The following is a 21721-nucleotide window of genomic DNA, read 5'->3' as shown; positions in this document are numbered from 1 at the left end:
AAAGGGAAGGTGTTGGTTTAAGCAAGGGGTGAAGCATTGAAGTCAAAATAATTCAAAAGTATAGGAATTATATTCAACAGCCAAGGAGAAATGCAGTGTGCTACCGATGTGGGGGGATTCAGTCCCAAGACAAGTGTTGATTCAGAAAAGCAGAATGCTTCACATTTGGAACAAGAGCGCATATAAGACAAGTGTAGAACAAGCAGGGCCTGCCCAGTATTAACAGGATAAATAATGTAGCTTCAGCGCATAATATAGTCATCTGGAAGGTGAATCCATTATTTTGTTAATGAATAACATAACGTAGGCAAGGTTGTCCCAATTACAACGCAGTTATTGGTGAATAGTGTCCACTGAAGCTGAAGGTGGACACAGGGGGCCTCAGCCCCAGAGAACAAACATATCAGTAACTCCAAGGAGGAGTTCATGAGTTGGTGTATCTAGGTTGTAGAGTGGATGCACAGATGGGTTCATCTTATGGAGAACAAAGTGAGAGCCGTTAAAGAAACACTGACCCCTAGGAACACCTCAGAACTCAAATCTTTCCTTGAGCTTGTCAACTACTACAGGCAGTTCCTCCCAAATACATTAACATCGCTGGCACCTTTGCATGCACAATTGAAGCAACGTCAGAGATAGTGGTGAAAAACACCACAAAAGGAAGCTTTCAGCCAAATGATACAAACACTTCAATCATGATGCCTGTTAGCACATTTTGGCCCCACAAAAAAAGTTGGTTCTCACATGTGAATCATCCCTGTATGGGATGGGAATTCTGTTATCCAATAGGATAGATGATGGGTCAGGCAGACCCATTGGATACATATCAAGAACCCTTTCAGATGTGGAACAAGGGTATTCTCAAATTGAAAAGGAAGTCCTAGCTGCTGGTAAGAGTTTATGTTGACTTTTTTTGGCCCATTTATGGGTGTAATGTTCCTGTTTTCGGGTCAGAGGCATGCTAAATGAAAGCCACAACATCCTATGTGACAATTGAGAAACTGCTCCAGTTTCCACCCATGGATTGCCAGAAGTACTTCTTTCAGACAATGGAACGGCACTCACAGGGGCTGAGTTCCAAAGCTTCATCACACACAATGGAATCAAGTATATCTGAAAAGCGCCATATCACTCCTCATCTAATGGGCTCATGCAACATGCAGTACAAGCCTTCAAAGCTGACATGGAGAAATTATCACTGCCTTGAACCAAAGTTAGCAAGATTGCTGTTTGCTTACATGTACAAACACTGGACTAGCTTCTGCTGAGCTCCTACTGGGTCAGACTTTGAGGACCAGGTTGACCCTGCCAATTCCAAGTCTCAACAGGGATCTTGGGTTCATGTTGCACTATCTGTAACCCCCGCACCTTGCCTGGGTTTGTAAAACCTCACTTACTGTACTGTCTGGAGACAATACATATCTCTTTAACCTGTGATCAGTGCTCTTTCCACTCACATTGTTGGCCACTTTAAGACTTGAATAGCAGGTTAGGTGTAAAGATTCACATTCTAATTAGTAATCTGTAAACTGTCTGTGCTTAAATGCTCTGAACTCTCCAGTCACCTGATGAAGAGGTTAACCTCGAAAGCTTGTGAGTTTACTATCAAATAAATCGGTTGGACTTAAACCTGGTGTTGTCAGACTTCTTACTGTGTTTATCCCAGTCCAACGCCGGCATCTCCACATCAATTCCAAGTTTGGCAGAAAGAGTGGAGTATGCAGGAAAGGAACCATGATTCATCAACACTCGCAACAGCATTTGAGATAAATAGATCCAGTATTTGCAAAAGATTTGGGAACAGGCCAAGTTGGGTCCCAGGAGTTGTAGAGGCCAGAGCTGGTCCAGCATCCTACAAAGCGGAAGTTTAGGACAAAGTTCTAAAGAAGCACTTCAATCATTTAAGAAGTTGAGAGTCATCTCAAGGGCAAGTGTTGTAGCTATTCCAATTGTGCCTGTTAGTTGTGTTGTCGCTGATCAAAGGAGTGAAGAGGTAAGTCAGCCTGTTGCAGAACCAACTGTTGATCCCATTGAAAGCCAGGAAACAGTGGAAAGTGATGTGACTTTACAAAAAGAGAAACAGACTCAAGAAAGTCCAACTGAATCTACCTCTTGTGTTGAATTACAGCCAGTTGAGCGATGTCACTCCCAGAGAAAACAAATCTCCTGATAGACTGAGCTTCTGATGAGTTATATTAAAAATATTTATTATTGTTAATGCTATGTAAATACTTCAACTTTTGAAGATACAGGCCAGAATCCTCCAGCCATTCACCTCCCCCCACCACCCATCCCCCCCAACCCCCTGCACCCCGCTGCACTCAGCCAAATTTCCGTTCACTTGCAGCAGGACTGGACAATCCCGCTGGTGTGAAATGCTGGAGAATCCCGGCCATAATGTGTTAGGGGACTTAAAGGGGGAAGGGTGTATCAGTCAGCTTCTTTAAGGGTTCAGTGCCCAGAGGCTCATGTGACCTGATCACCCAATGGGACACGAGCATGCAAATTCCAGTGGGCATGCGCTTTTACCATCAGAACTGATCCTAGAAGTGAATGGAGCAGACATGTATTGAAGCAGTCTGTACATCGTCTGCATTAGTTAATAAATAGCCATTGTTGTTAACTGGGTCCACGCCAAGCATTCCAATTATCACAGGACCTGACTGGAAAATTTAACTTGCTACTAAATCTTATATCCAGAATATTAACGCTGAAAGCGGCATGGAGAAAACAAAAACAGCAGTTCAAATGTTGCTCAGCTACTGATGCCGAGTGGAAAATCTTGCTTCAAATAGCTTCACCAGCAGTCTTGCTTCTGGCCCATGTTTAACACAGTCAAAAGCTGTTGAATCACTAACACACCCAGGTGATCAACACCACCAAACATATTTTTTACTGCAACTTAATCTAATATTAGTAAGTCAAGTGTAACCATTATGCAACGCTTAATCACCATGGTTACCATCACTTTTATTTACTTGCAACAGTGAACCTCATTTCATTGGAATTATGACTAAATGTTATACTACCAAAAATTGTCAAATGATTTGTGACCTTTCAGCCAATCACAATTAAGAATCAATTATTAATATAATGATAATATTCAGTCATAGCTATGATCAATTTAATATCCATTAAAAATATACTCTATTTAAACACCCAGAACCGAAAGCTCCTGAAGAAACTTGATTGAAAAGTTTTAGTGTGGCGTTATGCTGATGAATCATTTAAACAACCACAGCTGTTTAATATTTTTATGGTAAATTAATCATGAAACATATATTATGGACCATCTCGGACTCTTAAAAAACATGCAAACTCATGCCATTTTCCTGCTGACACAACTCTTCACCCAATTTATGTTATAAGACCAGCTGACATTTTGCAACATAAATGCTATAATCTTGTTAAATTACTTAACTAAGGAACTGACAAAAGGGAGCAAGAAATGGTGCCAGGACAGTGGAGCTTTCGGATAGAAAACCCCAACACGAAAATTGCTAATTGGCTAATAACCAGTTTTAATATACTATAGTGCATACTCGCCTGTTTGGGAAGCTTGGATTTAGCCCATGACTTTGGTCCTAATTGCTGGTTAATTTGAACTTGCCTGTAGATGCTAAAAGACACCTACAGATATAGCACACAACCACTGATTGGATGTAATTCTTGTGAAAGGTAAATGTGGCTCCTTAGAATCATAGAATCCCTACAGTTCAGAAGAGGCCATTCAGCCCATTGGGTCTGCGCCAACCCTTTGAAAGAGCACCCGACCTTGGCCCAATCCCTGCTCTAACCCCATAACCTTATATATTGATCATGGCCAATCCACCTAACCTTGGGACACTAAGGGGCAATTCAGCATGACCACTCACTCTGGGCTTTAGACATGAACAGTTGTGGCTGGAGAACAGTGGCACATTGCTGAATAACCCAGGAGCTGAGGAAGAAGGTGTCCAGGTTCTCAAGTGCAGCATTTGAGGTCCCTGTGGAGGAGCATCAGAGGAAGAGGGATCTCTATTTCCTCCATGCCCTTCTGTTCCCTTCTTCTGCAGCAGCTCATGCTAATGCCTGGCTTTGTGTCCTCTTCCCACCTAGTGGTAACCATGAGCAACCAATGACTGCCTTTCTTTTTGAGGAGATTCTTATTGGTGTTCTAGAAGGTGGAGAAGCAAAGCACTTACTCTTATAGCTGGAGTCCTCAGAGAACTTCAGAAAAATAAAATGTTTCTTGGCTGTTTATTGGGGGAAGACAGGATCAGGAGATTGAATTTATTAATCAGCCAGAATCATAATGAATGGCAGAGCAGACTCAAAGGGCTGAAGTCCTTCTTCAATGTCCCTGTTTCTATTTTTGTACAAATTGTCAGAGGAAGCCTCTCATTGTGTTTCAAGGGACCCTGGCCACTCTACGTCTCTGGCCACTCTACAGCCTCAGCAGCAATGACCGTTAAATGGCGAGCATCCGATTAAGTGCTTCAAATCAGCACGAGTGCCCTGATAGCCCCCAAATAGCTAATCACTGATAGGAGAAAGTATTAGACGAAGTGTTAGTCACCAAAACATTATGGACACTTTAATGAGCATTAGCAACCCCATCACCCTGACTAACACCACTACCATGCCACCCCTCCCATCAACACCCCCCCCGACACATCACTTCCCCCACCAACGCCATCAGATTAACCCTATCACTAACCACCCCTTACCCTAACAAAAAAAAATCCTACTCTGATGCATTGCCCTGCAAGCATTTAATGACTCCTCAGGTTGTTAACCAGTCTAAGACAGGTCTTCCACCCCCATCTTGATAGGTAGCTTCCCGTCCGTCCAATCAAGTGCCTGGCAGCTCTCTTTTCCAGATTATCTGAAGTGTTGGCTAGTGCTGGGAATACGAGAGTTACCAAAGGCGTGGAACCAAAGTTAAAGCTGAGTGGGGGAGAAGTATTAGCAGGAGCAGGCTAGAAGGCTCTGGTGAGGGGGACTAGAGGATTTGGGAGGCCTGTGTATATGGGCAGTGGGGGAGAAGAACTGTGGAGAGAGATAAAACAATCTGGGGGAAGGGCCTCCAATAGTTTAAGGTGTCCTTTAAGAGGCCCCCCCAATCCCTCCCTGCCACTTACTTGCCGCCAGCAGGGGTAGTGAAGTCTGCCAGCTGTACGTTTGTTGTATATACTTGGATTACTAGATCTAGTTGAGTTGGGCACTAATCACCCAGAAAGCTAAATTTGAAGTCACTGTATTGTGCTCTGGAAGCGCATATCATGAGCTATATGACAATGAGTCACATTGTTCAATGGAACGGGTCATTTCACCTCCCTCTCCCCACCCCCTCCCACTACCCCAAACTCCGCTACCGCCACCACCCCCCCTTTTCTTGCCACCTCAGTTAAATCACAGCTGGATGAGGCCCTTAAGTGGCCGATAACTGTCCCACAGGCAGGCCTCCCCCTACCACTGGAAGAATTGTGGCAGCAGCAGGGGTGGGTAAGCGGTAGACATGTCCTGTTATGACACCACACGCGTCCCCACCCTGCCCCACAAATCTGTCGCCAAAGCTAGCTGTAAAATCCAGCCTTAAGTGGTATGAAGCTATTTAACAAACCTCTTGGTGGCTATCCATCATTGGATTCAACTTTTAGTGGCATCTTGCCCGAAACATGGGCTAGACTGGCAGTTCAGTTTAAGAATCCACCCTGGCCACTCTACGTCCCTTCAACTTCTAAAGTATTCAATGAAAATCACTCCCCAGCGTCTTTTAAGAAACACATTAAAAACTATTATCAAGGTTATCAGGTATTCTGACAAGGGCAGTTGATAAAGAACACAAGGACACAAGTAATAAGAGCACAGGTGGACCACATGCCCCATTGAGCCTGTTCTTTATTCAATAGGATTGCTGACTTGGGTTTGAACTCCATTTCTACCCTCCCATCCCTGCTCCTTATACCCCTTGAACGTCAATTTTTACTGCTGCAGAGCTCATCAACCAACAAAATGAGTGGAACTTGCAGATTTGACTTCTCTTTGGCTGAGATGGTTTTGGGCTTCAGTCATCATGATTTTGTGATTGAGTGACAGAGGGCATTTACTAAATGAGGCAGTTCCTGACCTCTGTTCCCCATTCTCTCCATAAAAGCTGTCCCATTGAGTCACATGACCAGTAACTCATGATATGTGCTGAGTGAGCACAAGGTAGTGACATAAACTTCAGCTTTCTGGATGATTTAGTGTCCAGCTTCAGCTGCATCCAGTAATCCAAGAGATGTTTAGACAATTTTGCCAGGTTTTCTATGGTGCTGTATATCCCAAATGAGTTGTCTAATATTCCATGAGGCATGAGGTTACAAGTGTTCTGTTTAGGTTAAATCATGATTGGAATTTTTTTCTTAAACTGTATGTAAACATGATATTCCATTTGTACAATAAATGTACTTACAAATACTGACACTTGAGATCATTAACTTTAATTTTGCTTATGATTTTTTGATGGTTCCTGGTTTCAGCAGCAGAAGATTAATATCTGGTATATTGACTATGCATCATTATTCTGGTGTATTGCAGCACTCTAAGTCAAATATGTCACTGCGTTATTGAGGATTTCTTATTGTGTAAGTTTATTCCTAATAAGTATGCTCATTGGCTTACAGGAACATAGTTAAGGCATTAACATTCACTGCATCAGAATCATTGAATCATAGAATCTATTGTGCAGAAGCTGGCCATTTGGCATATTGAGCCTGCACTGACAACAATCCCACCCAGGTCCGATCCCCGTTACTCCACGTATTTACCCTCCTAACCTCCCTGACACTGAGGGCAATTTATCATGGCCAATCAACTAACCCACACATCTTTGGAGTGTGGGAAGAAACTGGAACACCAGGAGGAAACCTACACAGACACGGGGAGAATGAGCAAACTCCACACAGACAGTGACTCAAGGCCTGAATTGACTCCGGATTCCTGGCGCTGTGAGGCATCAGTGCTGACAACTGTGCCCCCATGCCACCCATCAGCTTAAAGATTTGTTTAAATATGTGTGACATATGCAGAAATCGTTCACATTCATTGGTTTATGACTCCCAAACCCATAACCTAGAAGGTCAAAAGTCACATTGGAGCCATCACTTTCTAGAATCCCTCCAAGTCACACACCATCCTGAACTGGAAATGTATCACTGTTACTTTATTATCTCTGGATCAAAATCCATGAACTCCAAATCTAGTAGCACTGTGGGAGTACTTTCACTATGTTACAGAGAAGTTGACTCACCGCTTGATGAAGCCTACATCCTTATGAATGAATGGAACTAAAAATTGCCAATACAACTGCAGAATGACAGCTTGAGAGCCCTTCCAAAGACACCTGTAGTTAGAACTCAATCCACAATGGATTGATTCTTAATTAATGCTTTAATACAAAAACTACCTCAAAAGCAAGCATTTCATGAAATAGATCACATAATAGGAAACAATACAATATCAGTATGAGCCTTCCTTTAGCTGTCAGATGATGTATTAAGATGGCCAATTATAAAATTCCACCACGTAATCAAACAGAAGGAAATGTTGTAAGAACGGCAGCACTTCTCTCTGCCTTCCTATTTACCTCCTATGTTTCGGAGGATAATGTAAGCAAATCAATGCATTTAACCTTCAATCTGTTGCAACACTGCCGCCTGTCTAGAATAGCTTCAAATCCTCATTTATGCTTTGGTCAAAAACTGGGTGAACCTACTTTGGTTAAATACCCCGTAACACATTGGACTTACATTCACAATAAACTCTTTGAGCAGTAAATGTTATGCTTTAACGATCAAAAGGAAAAGATTAAGTTTAAGAAATAGGTAGAAACAGCTTTTTTGCTTGGACAATGTTTACAGTGAAGCACGAAGAAATAAATCCATCAAGGGCCAAACAGTATTGAGATGTTATTTATTATTAAACCTAATCTCCTTATAGTAAAGGAGAAATCTGCAAAACTAAAATAGTGGTCCAGTGCATGGCTGGAGAATTTGAGCTCTGTGTAATATATATTCCATTGCGCAGAAGTGTATATGTTTCTGCTGTGTAGGTGATTGCCCAAATTTCTAAATCCATATTTTGTTTAGATTAGTTTCCATAATGTTTAACTAAGCGACAAAAAGCAAATTCCAGCCAACCATTTAGAGATATTATTAAACTAGAAAGAGTGCAGAAAAGATTTACGAGGATGCCACCAGAACTTGATGGTTTGGGATATAAGGAGAGGCTAGATAGACTGAGACTTTTTTCTCTGGAGCATAGGAGGCTGAGGGATGATCTTATAGAGTTCTATAAAATAATGAGGGGCACAGATGAGCTAGATAGTCAATATCTTTTCCCAAAAGCAGTGGAGTCTAAAACTAGAGAGCATAGGTTTAAGGTGAGAGGAGAGATACAAAAGTGAGAGGGGCAATTATTTCACACAGAGGGTGGTGAGTGTCTGGAACAAGCTGCCAGAGCAGTAGTAGAGGTGGGTACAATTTTGTCTTTTAACCAGCATTTAGATAATTACATGGATAAGATGGGTATAGAGGGATATGGGCCAAATGCGGGCAAATGGGATTAGTTTAGGAATTTAAAAAAAAAGAGCAGCATGGACAAGTTGGGCCGAAGAGCCTGTTTCCATGCTGTAATCCTTTATAAGATTCCATGACATTGCAGTGGCAATGCAGATTCCTTGCTTTCTATCCTAGACATTCACTCAGGTGGTGATAAATCTTGGATTAAGCAGTTCTCTGCAGCTTTCGCCAACATTGATATCTAATTTAATGTGATATGTCATTAATGTTGAATAATGGAACTCGTCTTATTCCTCACCTCCTCTCTCAACTCCTCCCTCTTAACTAATAACCCCAGCAAAGCTGAAACTAAAGCTGGTTGGTTGATTGGCCACTGCTGCGACTTCTTCATACATGTTTCATTTTCTACCGTTTCCAAAAGAATGGTATCCTGGCACCAAACTGCAGCAAATCTAGTAACAGTTATTGTAAGTAAGGGTGAATGTTAATTCTTGTGTCATGCATTTCTGTGAAAGGCAGATAGTCAATAAAACTGTATCTTCTGGATCAGAGGGTCAAGAACCATTGATGGAAAGTGCTGTGGATTTGCTGAGATGGATCACAATGCTTTAAAATATATAATATAAAAATGGTCATGTGTATTGTATTTTTGGCCACCTGGATGATGTGCAACACAGTCTACCAAGTGAATACCAGGAACGCGCAGGCTGTCTTATGACGAAAGTTTGGAGAGGTTAAGTTTGTATCCATTTGAGTTTAGAAGAGTAAGAGGTGACTTGATTGAAACCTTCAAGATTTTGAGTGATATTGACAGGGTGGATGTGGAAAGACGTTTTCTGCTTTTCCGCTTAAAGAGGTCACTGTTTAAAAATAAAGGGACACATTTAAGACTGAGATGAGAAGAACGTTTCTCTCTCAGGGAAGCATAAGTCTCTGAAACTGTTCCTCCAAAGGCAATGGAAGCAGAATCTTTGAATATTTTTAAGACAGACCTAGATAGATTCTTGATTAACATTGGGGATATGAGATTATAGAGGTTGGCTGGAATGTAGAGTTGAAGTTACAATCCAAGATCAGCCATGATCTTATTGAATGGCAGAGCTCAAGGGCCTGACAGGCTATTACTGTTCCTAATCCATATTTTCCTTTGGTCTTTGCTGTACCTTAATTTCAACTTTTCCTTATGTTTCAATGGGCTTTTTGAAAAAAAAATCCACTCTGTTCAACATTCTATTCTGAACAAGAAAATTGATAACACACAAAGGGATGGGAAAAATATCTCACCAAGACTATTCGCCAGCACGTTTGATATTAAAAGTTCTCAACAGGTATCTCATCTCTAAATATTAATTCATAAAGGGACTGCATTCTGGGAGACGTATTTCTGACTCAATATTGTGTAAAAAGGTTAATGGAGACTTCATCCTCTGGAGGTTTCTGCAAATAAAGAGAGTTACAGCAAGACCAGAAATGTCCTGACTGGTAAAGGCTCCTTAACTGATTCATGTATACAGTCTGTCTCTGGCTAGAAACTGAGAACAGATCCGTAGCATTTTGTCTTCTTCATGAATGCTGAATCAAAGTACTCGGATCCAACCTTTACTGTTGGCCATAGTTAACTTTCAGGGGTTATTGAGCAATGTCATGCTGTCAGGAATCAGTTTACCTGTCGCACACATCACCCAAGAACCAACATACTGATTCTCCATGAAATGGCTTTACAAGAAATGAAACAGTCCTCCACTTGGAGAGGAGTCATGGGGATAACTTTTTATCTTCCTGGCATGGGAGGAGTCTACTGGAGTAAATCACCTCTCTGGTTTAGAAAAAGAAATAATAGACAGAAAGAAAGCATGCACCTTTCTAAATGAAAAACACCACCTCCGGCAGTGCAGCACTCTCTCAGCACAACACTGCAGTGGCAGGTTGGATTCTGTTCTCACACCTGGTATAGGGTTTGAAACCATAACCTTCTGATTCACAAGCAGCAGTGCTACCAATGAAAGATCAAATGTTTTTTAAAAAGGGCATTTTTAAAATTTGACTTGATTTGTTATTGTCACAAAGATACTGTTCATTCAGTACATAGGGGAGAAGGAAAGGAGAGGGTGCAGAATATAGTGTTACAGTCATAGCTAGGGTGTAGAGAAAGACCAGCTTATTTTAAGTTGGGTCCATTCAAAAGTCTGATGACAGCAGGGAAGAAGCTGTCCTTGAGTTAGTTGGTAATTGAGCTTAGACTTTTGTACCTTTTCCTGACAGAAGATGATGGAAGATGGAGGCTAGAATTTTACTGTCCCGTCCACCATGGGAATTGGAGATGGTGAGAGGTGGGGCATGGAAAGGTCCATTGACCTCTGGTGGGATTTTATGGTTTTGGGAAGAACGAGGCTGTAAAATCCCACCCAGTATGTCCGTGGTGCGCAGGGTTCTTGATTATGCTGGCTGCTTTTCCGAGGCAGCGGGAAGTGTAGACGGATTCAATGGATTTGACCCACTCAGCCAGATTCTAGCCATGTGGCGAAGATGAAGTTTATCTCTTCCTCCTTTGTAGTTTATGGGATGAGGGCAGCCCTTTTGATGAAGGCATTACCAGGGCACAATTCCACTTTAACTTGCTCGCTTGATGGCAACAGACGATTCCATTAATGATGTCAGAAGCTGAAACTCAGCCAGGCCCCTCACATTATTTTGTAACTTATTACATCAATTAGTGATACAGTTCATTTTATGAGAGTGTAGCAATGTAATTTAGGCTATAAAGCTCAAGATGAAGATTAAAGATTTTAAAGTTTTAGTAGAATTACTTGTCATTTAAGTATATTGTTAGCTGATGGCTTCTCTTTCAAAATCTGCTCTGCAAAGGGTGAATTACAGGTCTTCCATAAATTTACCAGTGATCTCATAATGTGCACAGAACGCAAAACTTGAGCTGCAATACTTTATTTGAATAACTACATGGTCGGGTTACTGAGACTTCACTTTGGGAACTAATATATATTTCATATTTTCCTGATCAAATAGATACACTCGACAAACATTAAAAGTGATAGTTAGGGTCCCAACATGCCTTTTAATTGAGAAACCAGAGGTGAAGACCCACAGTATTTCACTCCACCAAAGTTGAAAAAGGCAGGAAAGAGCTATTGGCAAAAGAACCACAGCCAAGATGAAGAACGTTTTATATTTTACACAGCTGTTCTTATGACCTGGAATTCCAAAAGGGCTGATGGGAGCAGATTCAAAAGGGAATTGGGTAAATTCTTAAAGGGGAAAAATTTACAGGACGACGGGAAAATGGCAGGGGAATGGGATTAATGACATAGCTCTTTCAAAGAGTCAGCACACTATGGGAAAACGGCAATGACATGGGACTTATCAGAAAAGTCTTTCAAAGAGTCCACACAGACAGTGCTGTCTCATTGTATGATTTTGCAGGTGACCTGATCAAGGTATACAAGATTATGAGGGACATGTAAAGAGTGGACAAGGAGCAGCTTGTTCCCCTTAGTTGAAGGGCCAGTCACCAGGGGACACAGGTTCAAGGTGAGCGTGAGGAGGTTTAGGGGGATGTGAGGAAAAACATTTTTACTTAGAGGGTAGTGATGGTCTGGAATGTGTTGCCTGGCAGAGTGGTAGAGGCAGGTTGCCTCACAAGTTTTAAAAAGTACCTGGGTGAGCACTTGGCATGTCATAACATTTAGGGCTATGGGCCAAGTGCTGACAAATGGGATTAGATGGGAGTTTAGGTCTTTCTAATGTGTTGGTGCAGACTTGATGGGCCGAAGGGCATCTAGCACCGTATGATTCCATGATTCTTCTATGATTCTATGGTTCAGTTTTAATGGAGTTAGATTTTAAAAGTCTGTTGCTCGTTTGGAGGAAAGAAAGATTGAATGAAGAACGGTGGATTTTCACATGGAACTGGTGTACCTGGTCACAGTCTTTGTCTTTTCCTGCAGAGCATGCTTGGAAGTTCTCCAGGCAGCAAAATGTGTACACTGGTCTGTATCTCCCTGATGTGAATGGTTGTGGGCTTGATGAAATGGGTCTGGTGTGAAGATTCGCATGTTGTGTACATGACGGTCCTGTTCGCAAAGAAGTTCTTGAAGCTCATGGACTTGTGGAGATGCCAGTTTTGAAATAAACTTGCTTCATCACTTTTTAAACAAACTGGATTATGAGGCATTTTGATACATTTTCCTTTTAAGACAGCTAACGATACAGGAAAGAGAAAGCAGTTGCAGCAACGCATGTTTGCTATTAACGAGGAATCGGGAATGATAGTTCTCAGTTGGTCAATAAAACGCAGGATGATATGAAAGACTGAAATGGGGAAGGGAGAAAGATGGAAGAATGGAGGGCAAGAGCAACAGCATTACCTGCACATGAAAATCTCAGTCACTGTATAATCTTTTTTAACGCAGTCCCACAGCGTGTGAGCAGTTTATAACCTAAGTAATCAATTAGTGCTCCTGATTAATAAAGACTCCCAGCTTTATTCAGCAGCTCCTCTTCATCTTTTTGTGGAACAGAATGCCATTTGCAGAGGGAACCAGTTTTATTCTCAGTTCTTACATGCTTAATCTGTTTGGCTGCCCAGCTGTTATCAATTTAAACCCAATGAAACTCCCACACTGAGTCCATTTAAGCAGTCAATTTTAATATATCATGAAATGTGCAGTTATTCTGAATTGGCTGAAAAAGTAAAATTCATACTTAAGGACTAACAGTGGGCTGCATCAACTCAGTAAATCATACATCAAGCACAGACAGTTAGTCAATATTTGAGTATGGAAAATCAACAGGCATTTTAAGGGAAATAATCCTGCAGCAGTTTATTTTGTGGCTGTTATTCATTAGGGGAGGATGAGATGATTGATATGGTTATGGCATTAATACAAAACCATGGACAAACTAAACTAAATCATTTCAGATTTTACGCTCATATATCTTACCATTCAGAGATGCTATCTGACCTGTCACTAATAGCTGTACATAAATGTCACCTGACATCATTCACCAGCTACTGCAGACCAGATTGGCAACAGATTACTTTTACTGTAATCGTATTTATAACCAGATTTCTAAAGATGGAGTTTTCACATTGGTGAACCTTTAAAGGCGTATATTCAAATCTATAAAAGGAAAAGTATATTTATTTCATTTGTGTTTCTGTAATAAAACATTCAGGTTATTTCAGTTTTAGAAGTCCAGGGTATTTTATTGGTCTAATCTATTTAATGTCAGTTCTACTTTTAAATTCTTGTCAGAGAATGAAAAGATTATCGAACCAATTGATTTAGAACTCATAAAACTGACCTCAAAGTATCAGGTATGCCACTGAACAAAAAGTAATTCTGAAGCTATTTGTGAAATGAAGTTAAGATATCCACACCTGTGTTGAAATTGACTCACAGTTTATCCGCTAACATGTCTCAATTTACTTTATGTAGCCTGAATATTCTTTAATGTCTTGCACTTTGACAAGGTGCTTGAAAATGATATTAACTAATAAATCATGGAAGGGACACAGCTGCTGTTTATTTCAGGGTATGACTGGTCTGAACACTGAGTTTAGCAACTTCATACTGGGCTGGATTCTCCAAACTCGCCTGGTTTTCTCCGGTCCCACCACAGAGAATGGAGATTTTGCCGAGGGGCGAATCCACTGTTCTCACTGGCAGCGTCGACAGTGTGTGAACAACCGGAGAATTCTGGCCACTGTGTCTCTCTAGCCATGTTTCTCCCATCGTTCTATCACTTCATTCCTCTACATTTTCATTTGAGTTTTTTGTGACTCAGCTGCCTTACCGAGCTTAGATCACACACCTTTTGCTCTTCACTGCCCAACTGAGATAACCTTTATACATTTATCATGCAACATCTCTTTCAAACCTTCTGCGCGGAGGCTTCTGTGTGTTTTAGCTGTGGCTCAGTAAGTAGCACACTTGCCTCTGATTCACAAGGTTCCAGGTTCGAGTCCTATGGAGCTTGTGCACAAAAATCAAGTCTGACACTCCAGTGTTGTACTGAGGAATTATTACACTGTCAGAGCTGTCTTTTGGATGACACCGTCATCCAAATCAAGATCCTGTCCGCCTGCCTTCCGTTGACATAAAAGATCCTGTGACACAATTATTTTTGAAGAAAAGCAGGTGATCTGGTCAGTATTAATCCCTCAACCAACCCCCTCCCACAAAAAAAAGCAGATTATTTGGTAATTATCACATTGCTGTTTGTGGGAATTTATGGAGTGCAACTTAATGCCACATTTTCTGCATTCCAACAGCGGCCACACTTCAAGCAACATTCAACTGGCTATATTTGAGATGTCTGGTGATGGTGAAAAATGCTATACATTTTCCTTTCTTCTGATAAACTTAATTATAGGTTATTAAAGCTATTTTGCAAGTTGACATCTTCAATGTCTCTCATCTATCTTTGACTTTGTTCCATCCCCAAAAATGGCTTGCTAGCTTCCATTCTTTCATTTCTGGCAACGGGTTTGGACCCAAAACTTCAACATATCTCTTTTCAAGCATGCATTTCAGACTTTTTTTGTGGTTTATGTTTTAATTTCAGGTTTGGAAAGAAAATGTGAAATCTGCCACATTTCCTACTGTTCTCTGATTAATTCTGGAATGGGACAGCTGTGTAGAAATGTTTTGCTCGGTTAACATAAGGTCAAGGAAAGAATGACCTGTTTTCTTAGAAACCACACATATATGAAAACAAATGCATTGGAGAAATGAGAGATTTTTTTCTAGAAAATCCATTTAAATGCTGTAATAACTCCAGGAGTTGGTTGTGAAGGAACCATGCTTTTATAGCACAAATGAAAATAAACAATAACCACAAGCCCGTGGTGAACACAACAGGTCCCAACTGCGACTAAAATGATAATGGACCAACTCAGGGTCTTGCTTTATACATGGCTTGGTATATGAATTCTAGCTGATTGGTTAATTACCAATCCCCAGAGAGCTCGTATTCAACAAGCCCAACTGGGAAATCAGTGATTTCCCCATGCAGATCATAGGAGTTATCACAAATGCATGTATGCACCCAGCTACAGACCCACTGGATAGACAATGTATATGCCTCAATGGACTAGGGGTGTGTTGGATAACAACCTCTCTCCCACCTTCGGATGAAAAGACCCAAAAGTTCAGTCAAAGATTTCTGGAGTGGAGGAAGCAGAGAGTTGGATTGTCTTGCCTAGGAAAGACACAGAAGTGCTTCAAACATTGCTTTACTAGGAGTCAATGAAGGTCAACAGGCCCAGCAGAGATGGGTGATTGTTGCAAATTAGGACATGAGCAGCAGTGTATTGTTTGACCTTAAATTAGAGTGTGAGAGGCTGACCAGGACTGCATTGAAATATTCAGGTCTGCAGGTAACAACAGTACAGAAAGGGTTTCAGCAGCAATCAAACCTGAGGCAGGGGTAGAATCAGGTGATGTTACAGACATGAAAAAGTAGTATTTTAGCAATGTGCACATATGTGTGGGGAAACTCATCTCACAGCCAAATGTGACATTGAAGTTGCAAACCGTCTGGCCCAAGCTTAAGCAGTTGTCAAAGAGAGGGATGCAGTCATGGACTTGTCAATAGAGTTTGTGGCTGAAACTGGTTTTGGCCTTCCAAGTTGGAGGAAATTTACAATGTTTGTTATTGACTATGAGCCAAGCAGTCTGAACATTTGAGACAGTCGAGGTGTTAAGTGAAATGGCGGTGAGGTGAAGTTGGATGCCATCAGCGTACATGGGAAAAATGACATCCTGTTTTTGGATGATGTCACTGAGATTCAGCAGGGTAAATGAAAAATGGGAGTGGGGTCAAAGGATAAGGAGGTACCAGGGATAAGGGTATGGGAGCAGGAACAGAAGCCATGAAGTCTCTAATAATGGAACCAGCGTAGTGCAGACCCATCCAGCTAAGAGTGGCGAAGGTGTGTTAGAGGAGGATGGTCTTGGTGAAGAACATTAAAGGCTGAAAATAGACAAGAAGGATGAGGAGGCTAACTTATCTTTGTCACAGTTACATAGGATTTTTTAAATATAATTCTGAGTTGTTTTCCTCCTGTGACAGAGATGGAAAGCTAATTCAAACGTTGATTTCCAAGAACAATTTTTTTGGGAAGTGACAACACTTCCAAGGTTTTTCAAAGGCAATGGTGGTTGGAAATGTTGACATAGTTTATAGTTTACAGAAAAATTAAGCTTTTATTTGATCCGACGGAAAATGAAGGAGAGAGGGGCAGCACCCAAGGAGAGAAAATTCGGTATTAATACCAGCTAATATGGGGGCTGGGAAAGGAAGTTGGATGGTCAGCAGCTTAGTGCTGACAGGGTCAAGTAGCAGGAGCTGGAATCACCATTGCACTAGGTTGTCTGATTAATTTATCCTTGACATATTGTGTCACCTTGTAGCCTCAATCTTACTTTTGATGGCTTCATTTTTGGATCACCATGTTGAGTCACTTTACACTGGTTCATGTCATACTATCTGTAATCCCCTTGACTTGCCTGGGCTTGCAAAGTCTCACTAACTGTCCTGGCTGGAGACAACACACATCTCTTTAATCTGTGCTCAACCTTCTGAACACTCACATCGTCTGTACCTTTAAGACTTGATTACCTGTGAAGACTCACATTCCAGCCATTATTTTGTAAATCGCATTTGTCTATATGTGCCCTGTTTGTGAACAGAACCCCCACTTACCTGATGAAGGGGCAGCACTCCGAAAGCTGTGGCTTGTGCTACTAAATAAACCTGTTGGACTTCAACCTGGTGTTGTGAGACTTTTTACTGTGCTTAGCCAGTCCAACGCCAGAATCTCCACATCATGTCTCTTATTGATCCAGGCTCGTTAATTCAGTCTGTTGCAGTCTCATAGTTTTGCCATTTTAAGTGGAAAAACTGCCATTTTTGCCATATATCTCAAATCCAATATTGGAAGAGATGGTTTGAAAACTTTACTGCAATTATTTTTACTCATTCAGTATTTATTTGCAGATTTTCTTTGCGTTTCTTTGGCCCTTTTGTGTTTACTTTCCCTTTGTCCTTTTGCAGTAACAGATTGGAACTTTACTGTGTTCCTTTCTTAGCTGTGCCTTCTCTGTTGCCAATATTTAACTTGCAACTTTTCTTTTTGTCCCTTTACCGGTAGCATTTCTGCAGATTTGAACTTTTCTGTATTTTTTTCTTGGCCCTATCTTCTCTGTAGTCAATATTCTATTTGCAGATTTTCATTTTGCCTTGTTTTCAGCAGATTCATTTTGCAGATTTGAACCATTCTGTGTTCCTGTGCATCATTTCTATATTTCATGTATAAAGATAGTAATACTTCTTCAGTGTGTTCTCAATAAGACACCTTATTGAAATGAATGGAAATGGGAATCTACTGCCAGTTTGCCTCATGAGAGGATCACATGACTATGGCAAGCTAGGCAGTACATTACATTTCCAAAACCCAAACAGGTCTGAACTCCCCGAAGCCATTTCACTACCTATAAGTTATATCAGGAATATTGTAAAAAAATCTTCCACTTGCTTGGCTGGGTGGAACTATAACAGCACTTAAGAGGTTCAACAAAATCCAGGATAAAGCTGTGTCCTTCATTGACATCCGGAGTTCTACCAGTTTAAACATCCACTCAAGTGGCCAATTTTATAGCAATTGATGCAGAATTATGAGCCACTTTATGCTTTGGATTCATGGCCATTTGGGTCAACTATCTTAGAAAATAGATGTCATGTGTGTTATAGAAATTGAACCAAAGTCCCAAACTTCAAACAATGGAGTTCCAATACACTGCAGCACTTAGTTACACTATCCCCTATAAGTGGAGTATGGTGTGATGGTCACAACAGACATGCTGTCTTCAAAGGAATAAAATCGATGCAGCAGTGCCTGGATATTGCATTAAGTTAGTCTCCTTCCTTTGCTTTAGCAGTAGTGACACATTGCCACAAATGGCAAGAGCAGGAGAAAGACAAAGGCAATTGTGTTGTGTCCATAAGACAAATGTCATAAAACTTGTCTGCTTTTATATAAGTTGTCAATAGTTTACCAATTAGTGAAGCACTCATAATGCATAAGCAATGCATGTCATATTAGAGGCTGTGGTTCATCAATATATTTTACTGTGAGGCCACTGCACTTAAAAATCAAACACATTACCTTTAATCAGTCCTTTCTCCTGTAAAGTTTGCAGTGAAGGTCGCCTTGATATGAATTTTTTTAGTCTGCTCTTAACTCTTTTCTTCTCCGAGTTGTCAGATGAGCCATGGTTCAGCCGTAGTACTGGGGATAAAAGAATAAACCGGAGTCATATAACTGAAGTAACTCTTTGTAGAGGTAGCTTACAGACATTAACACTTGGAAAAGTCAAATAGGATTTACAAACTTGATCAGGAATTTCTGATTTGCAAGATAAAATAAGTCTAATTTCCAAAGATTCGCTCTGATGATGAGAAGTACCAAATTGGTAGCAGACATTGAGAACAGTTAATTCTTATGATCTTCCTTCTGAAATTCTTGAGGCTGAAGTTGCTTTACCCCCTCGAATTGTCTTCCTGTTTCTGGAAGTAGTAACTCTTTCTGGGCTTCAGTTTAACTTACAGAAGTTTCCTCTCTAAATCAGAAATGTTCTGACCAATTGCAAAGATATCTTCAATGGGAAACTGAGAATGAACCCAGCCTGTGTCACCCTTCATATTATCATACAAGTTCACAGTGTCACCAACAATTATTAAAGAGTGCTTTGTTAAGGGAAATATCTCATTTAAAACTAGATGTATTTGAAATAGCCAGTGGTATTAACTTAGCTGGATTATTCCAACCCTGAGCACAGGAATTGCAGGGAACTGTACTGTCTTCATACGCTCACAATGCAATTTCAAGGTTACATATTTTAAAACCGATGGCATCCTATTTTTCTTGTCCTGCATTAAGTATAATTAATACCATAACTCCAAAACAAAATAACAGTTTAAAAAACTCCAGTGCAGATTAGGTACTGTATTCAGAACTCAGTGTCTTGATAACTTGAAAGACAGGGTAAAATTTGTGGCAAACGAGGACTTGGCCCAGCCAAATGAAAACCACAGTATGTTACATACTGTATGTGACAATGAAGGGTCCTTGTGATCTAACAGCTTTAAGGATAGAATTTCATGCTTCCCCACTGATGGGCTTTTAGGTGGAACATGAAGTTGAAGGAATTGGTTTCCCTCCAGTCCAGACCCTACAACAATCTTACACTGGGGCAAGAAGGGCATTGGACAGAACCTCTATCTTTGACCCCAACTGAGGCTCTTAAGGGGACATGGCCTCCTTTGCCAGAACTGGACTGCGCCAGGGCCTGGTGGGGCTCTTTCAATGTAAACCTCTACATGAAAGCTCTGAAAGCCATCAGAGCTTTCATCAAAGTTTTCCAGAGCGAAAAAGTGGGCTTTAATCTCTTGAAATTCCAGTGGGCCATGGCTTTCCGATGTCGGGTAGAAGTTAGTGATTTCATAACCTGGCACTGGAACCTTTCATTCTTATAATTAAGAATTGTTATAATGAATTCTGAAGAATAACAGGCAAATGGAAAATTTGATTATAAATGTATGAACCTCTAAATAAATAATAACAGTGAACTTAAATGACTTGCATTTCTTAAAATAATTTGTGAAACATGTCTGATTTTCTTATGTCTGAATTAAGCATGCAGAATTCCAAGACAATGATAGTCATATGCTATTATGTTCCTTTATTGAGTATGAAATCTATGCTTGACATTGAAGAATTTGACATACACTTCCTTTAAGAATGGCATAGCGTAGTTTTTAAATTGCATATGGTATTTTTTTAATTATAGAAGAGAATAACATACTGAGTCATAAAGGATTGTCAGGAACTTTGGCAGTGTAGATGGTGAGAAGTTGTTTTCCCTAATGGGAGCGTCTTAGACCAGAGTAAGGGATCACCCATTTAAATCAGAGGTGAGGAAGAGTTTCTTCTCTCAAAGGGTGGTGATTCAATGGAATTCTTTGCCGAAGAGGGCCACAGAGGCTGGGTCGTTAAGTATGTTCAAAGCTGTGATAGACAGATTTTTAATCAGTAAGGGAATCAAGAGTTATAGGGATAAGGCAGGAAAATGAAGTTGAGGATGGCCATGTTAGATAAGTCATGATCTCATTGAATGGCAGGGCAGACTCAATGGGCTGAATGGCCTACTGTGTCTTAAGGTCGATAATCCTATATATGTGCTAATCACAGAAATTATGTGGTCAGTTTTCTACTCTTTTATTTTAAAACTTGATTTTCTCTCTTGCTCAGTCAGCTTTTGTTAACTTGCAATCATCACACAGTTTCTTTCAGGAAGGAAGGTGTTACAGTCATGTTACTGTACATAATAACAAATGTTTTGAGATTCTGTTAAAATGCATTTTTCCAGCATTTTTTTCTGAATCGTTCTACAAAAATTTCTGAAGATTTCTGAAGAATGTGAACTATCCACAATTTGTGGAATTGTTGATGAACTGCGTCTGGCAGTGGAGGTATTTCCTCCAAGTGATGAATCTTTCACAAATTAGAATCTTACAACTTGGCTGTACTGATTTAATTTCTTGCTTCATAAATATTAAAAATGGTGAACAGATCCTGAAGACCAGTTGAAACATAAGTTCTCAGGCCATATGATCACAGCAAAAACATACTTCATAAAACCATAAGACCAGATAACATAGGAGCAGAATTAAGCCACTCGGCTCACTGAGTCTGCTCCGCAATTCAATCATGGCTGATACTTTTCTCATCCCCATTCTCCTGCCTTTTCCCCGTAACCCCTGATCCCGTTATTAATCAAGAACCTATCTCTGTCTTACAGACATTCAATGACCTGGCCTCCACAGCCTTCTGCTGCAAAGAGTTCCACAGATTCACCACTCTCTAGCTGAAGAAATTCCTCCTCATCTCTGTTTTAAAGGAAATATGTTTTCAGAAATATGCATGTGGTCTGACATGGTATTTGCAAAATTATTGGTTGAACCTAAGGCAGTAAAGGGCTCATTCTTTTTATTCTGTTCTTACTCTCCTTCTGAGTGGGTGAATATCCTCCTTTAGCCCATGATCATGTGGCACAGGTTTGGGAGAATGCTGCATGGTCCACTTCTTGTCA

General features: G+C 40.6%; 1 protein-coding gene across 1 annotated transcript in view; it reads right to left on the bottom strand.

The window, feature by feature from the left end:
* arhgap15 (Rho GTPase activating protein 15) overlaps window positions 1-21721 on the bottom strand; it is a 686224-nt gene that overhangs the window by 236009 nt on the left and 428494 nt on the right. Inside the window, exon 10 of the mRNA XM_080199371.1 lies at window positions 18736-18858. Coding sequence (XP_080055497.1) covers window positions 18736-18858 — 123 coding nt within the window. The remainder of the gene's footprint in view (window positions 1-18735; window positions 18859-21721) is intronic.

Source organism: Carcharhinus amblyrhynchos, chromosome 11 (genome assembly GCF_965287045.1).
Source record: "Carcharhinus amblyrhynchos chromosome 11, sCarAmb.v2.hapA, whole genome shotgun sequence".
NCBI classification, from domain to species: Eukaryota; Metazoa; Chordata; class Chondrichthyes; order Carcharhiniformes; family Carcharhinidae; genus Carcharhinus; species Carcharhinus amblyrhynchos.
Note: the sequence above shows the minus strand (reverse complement) of the source record. Positions and strands in the feature narration are given on the sequence as shown.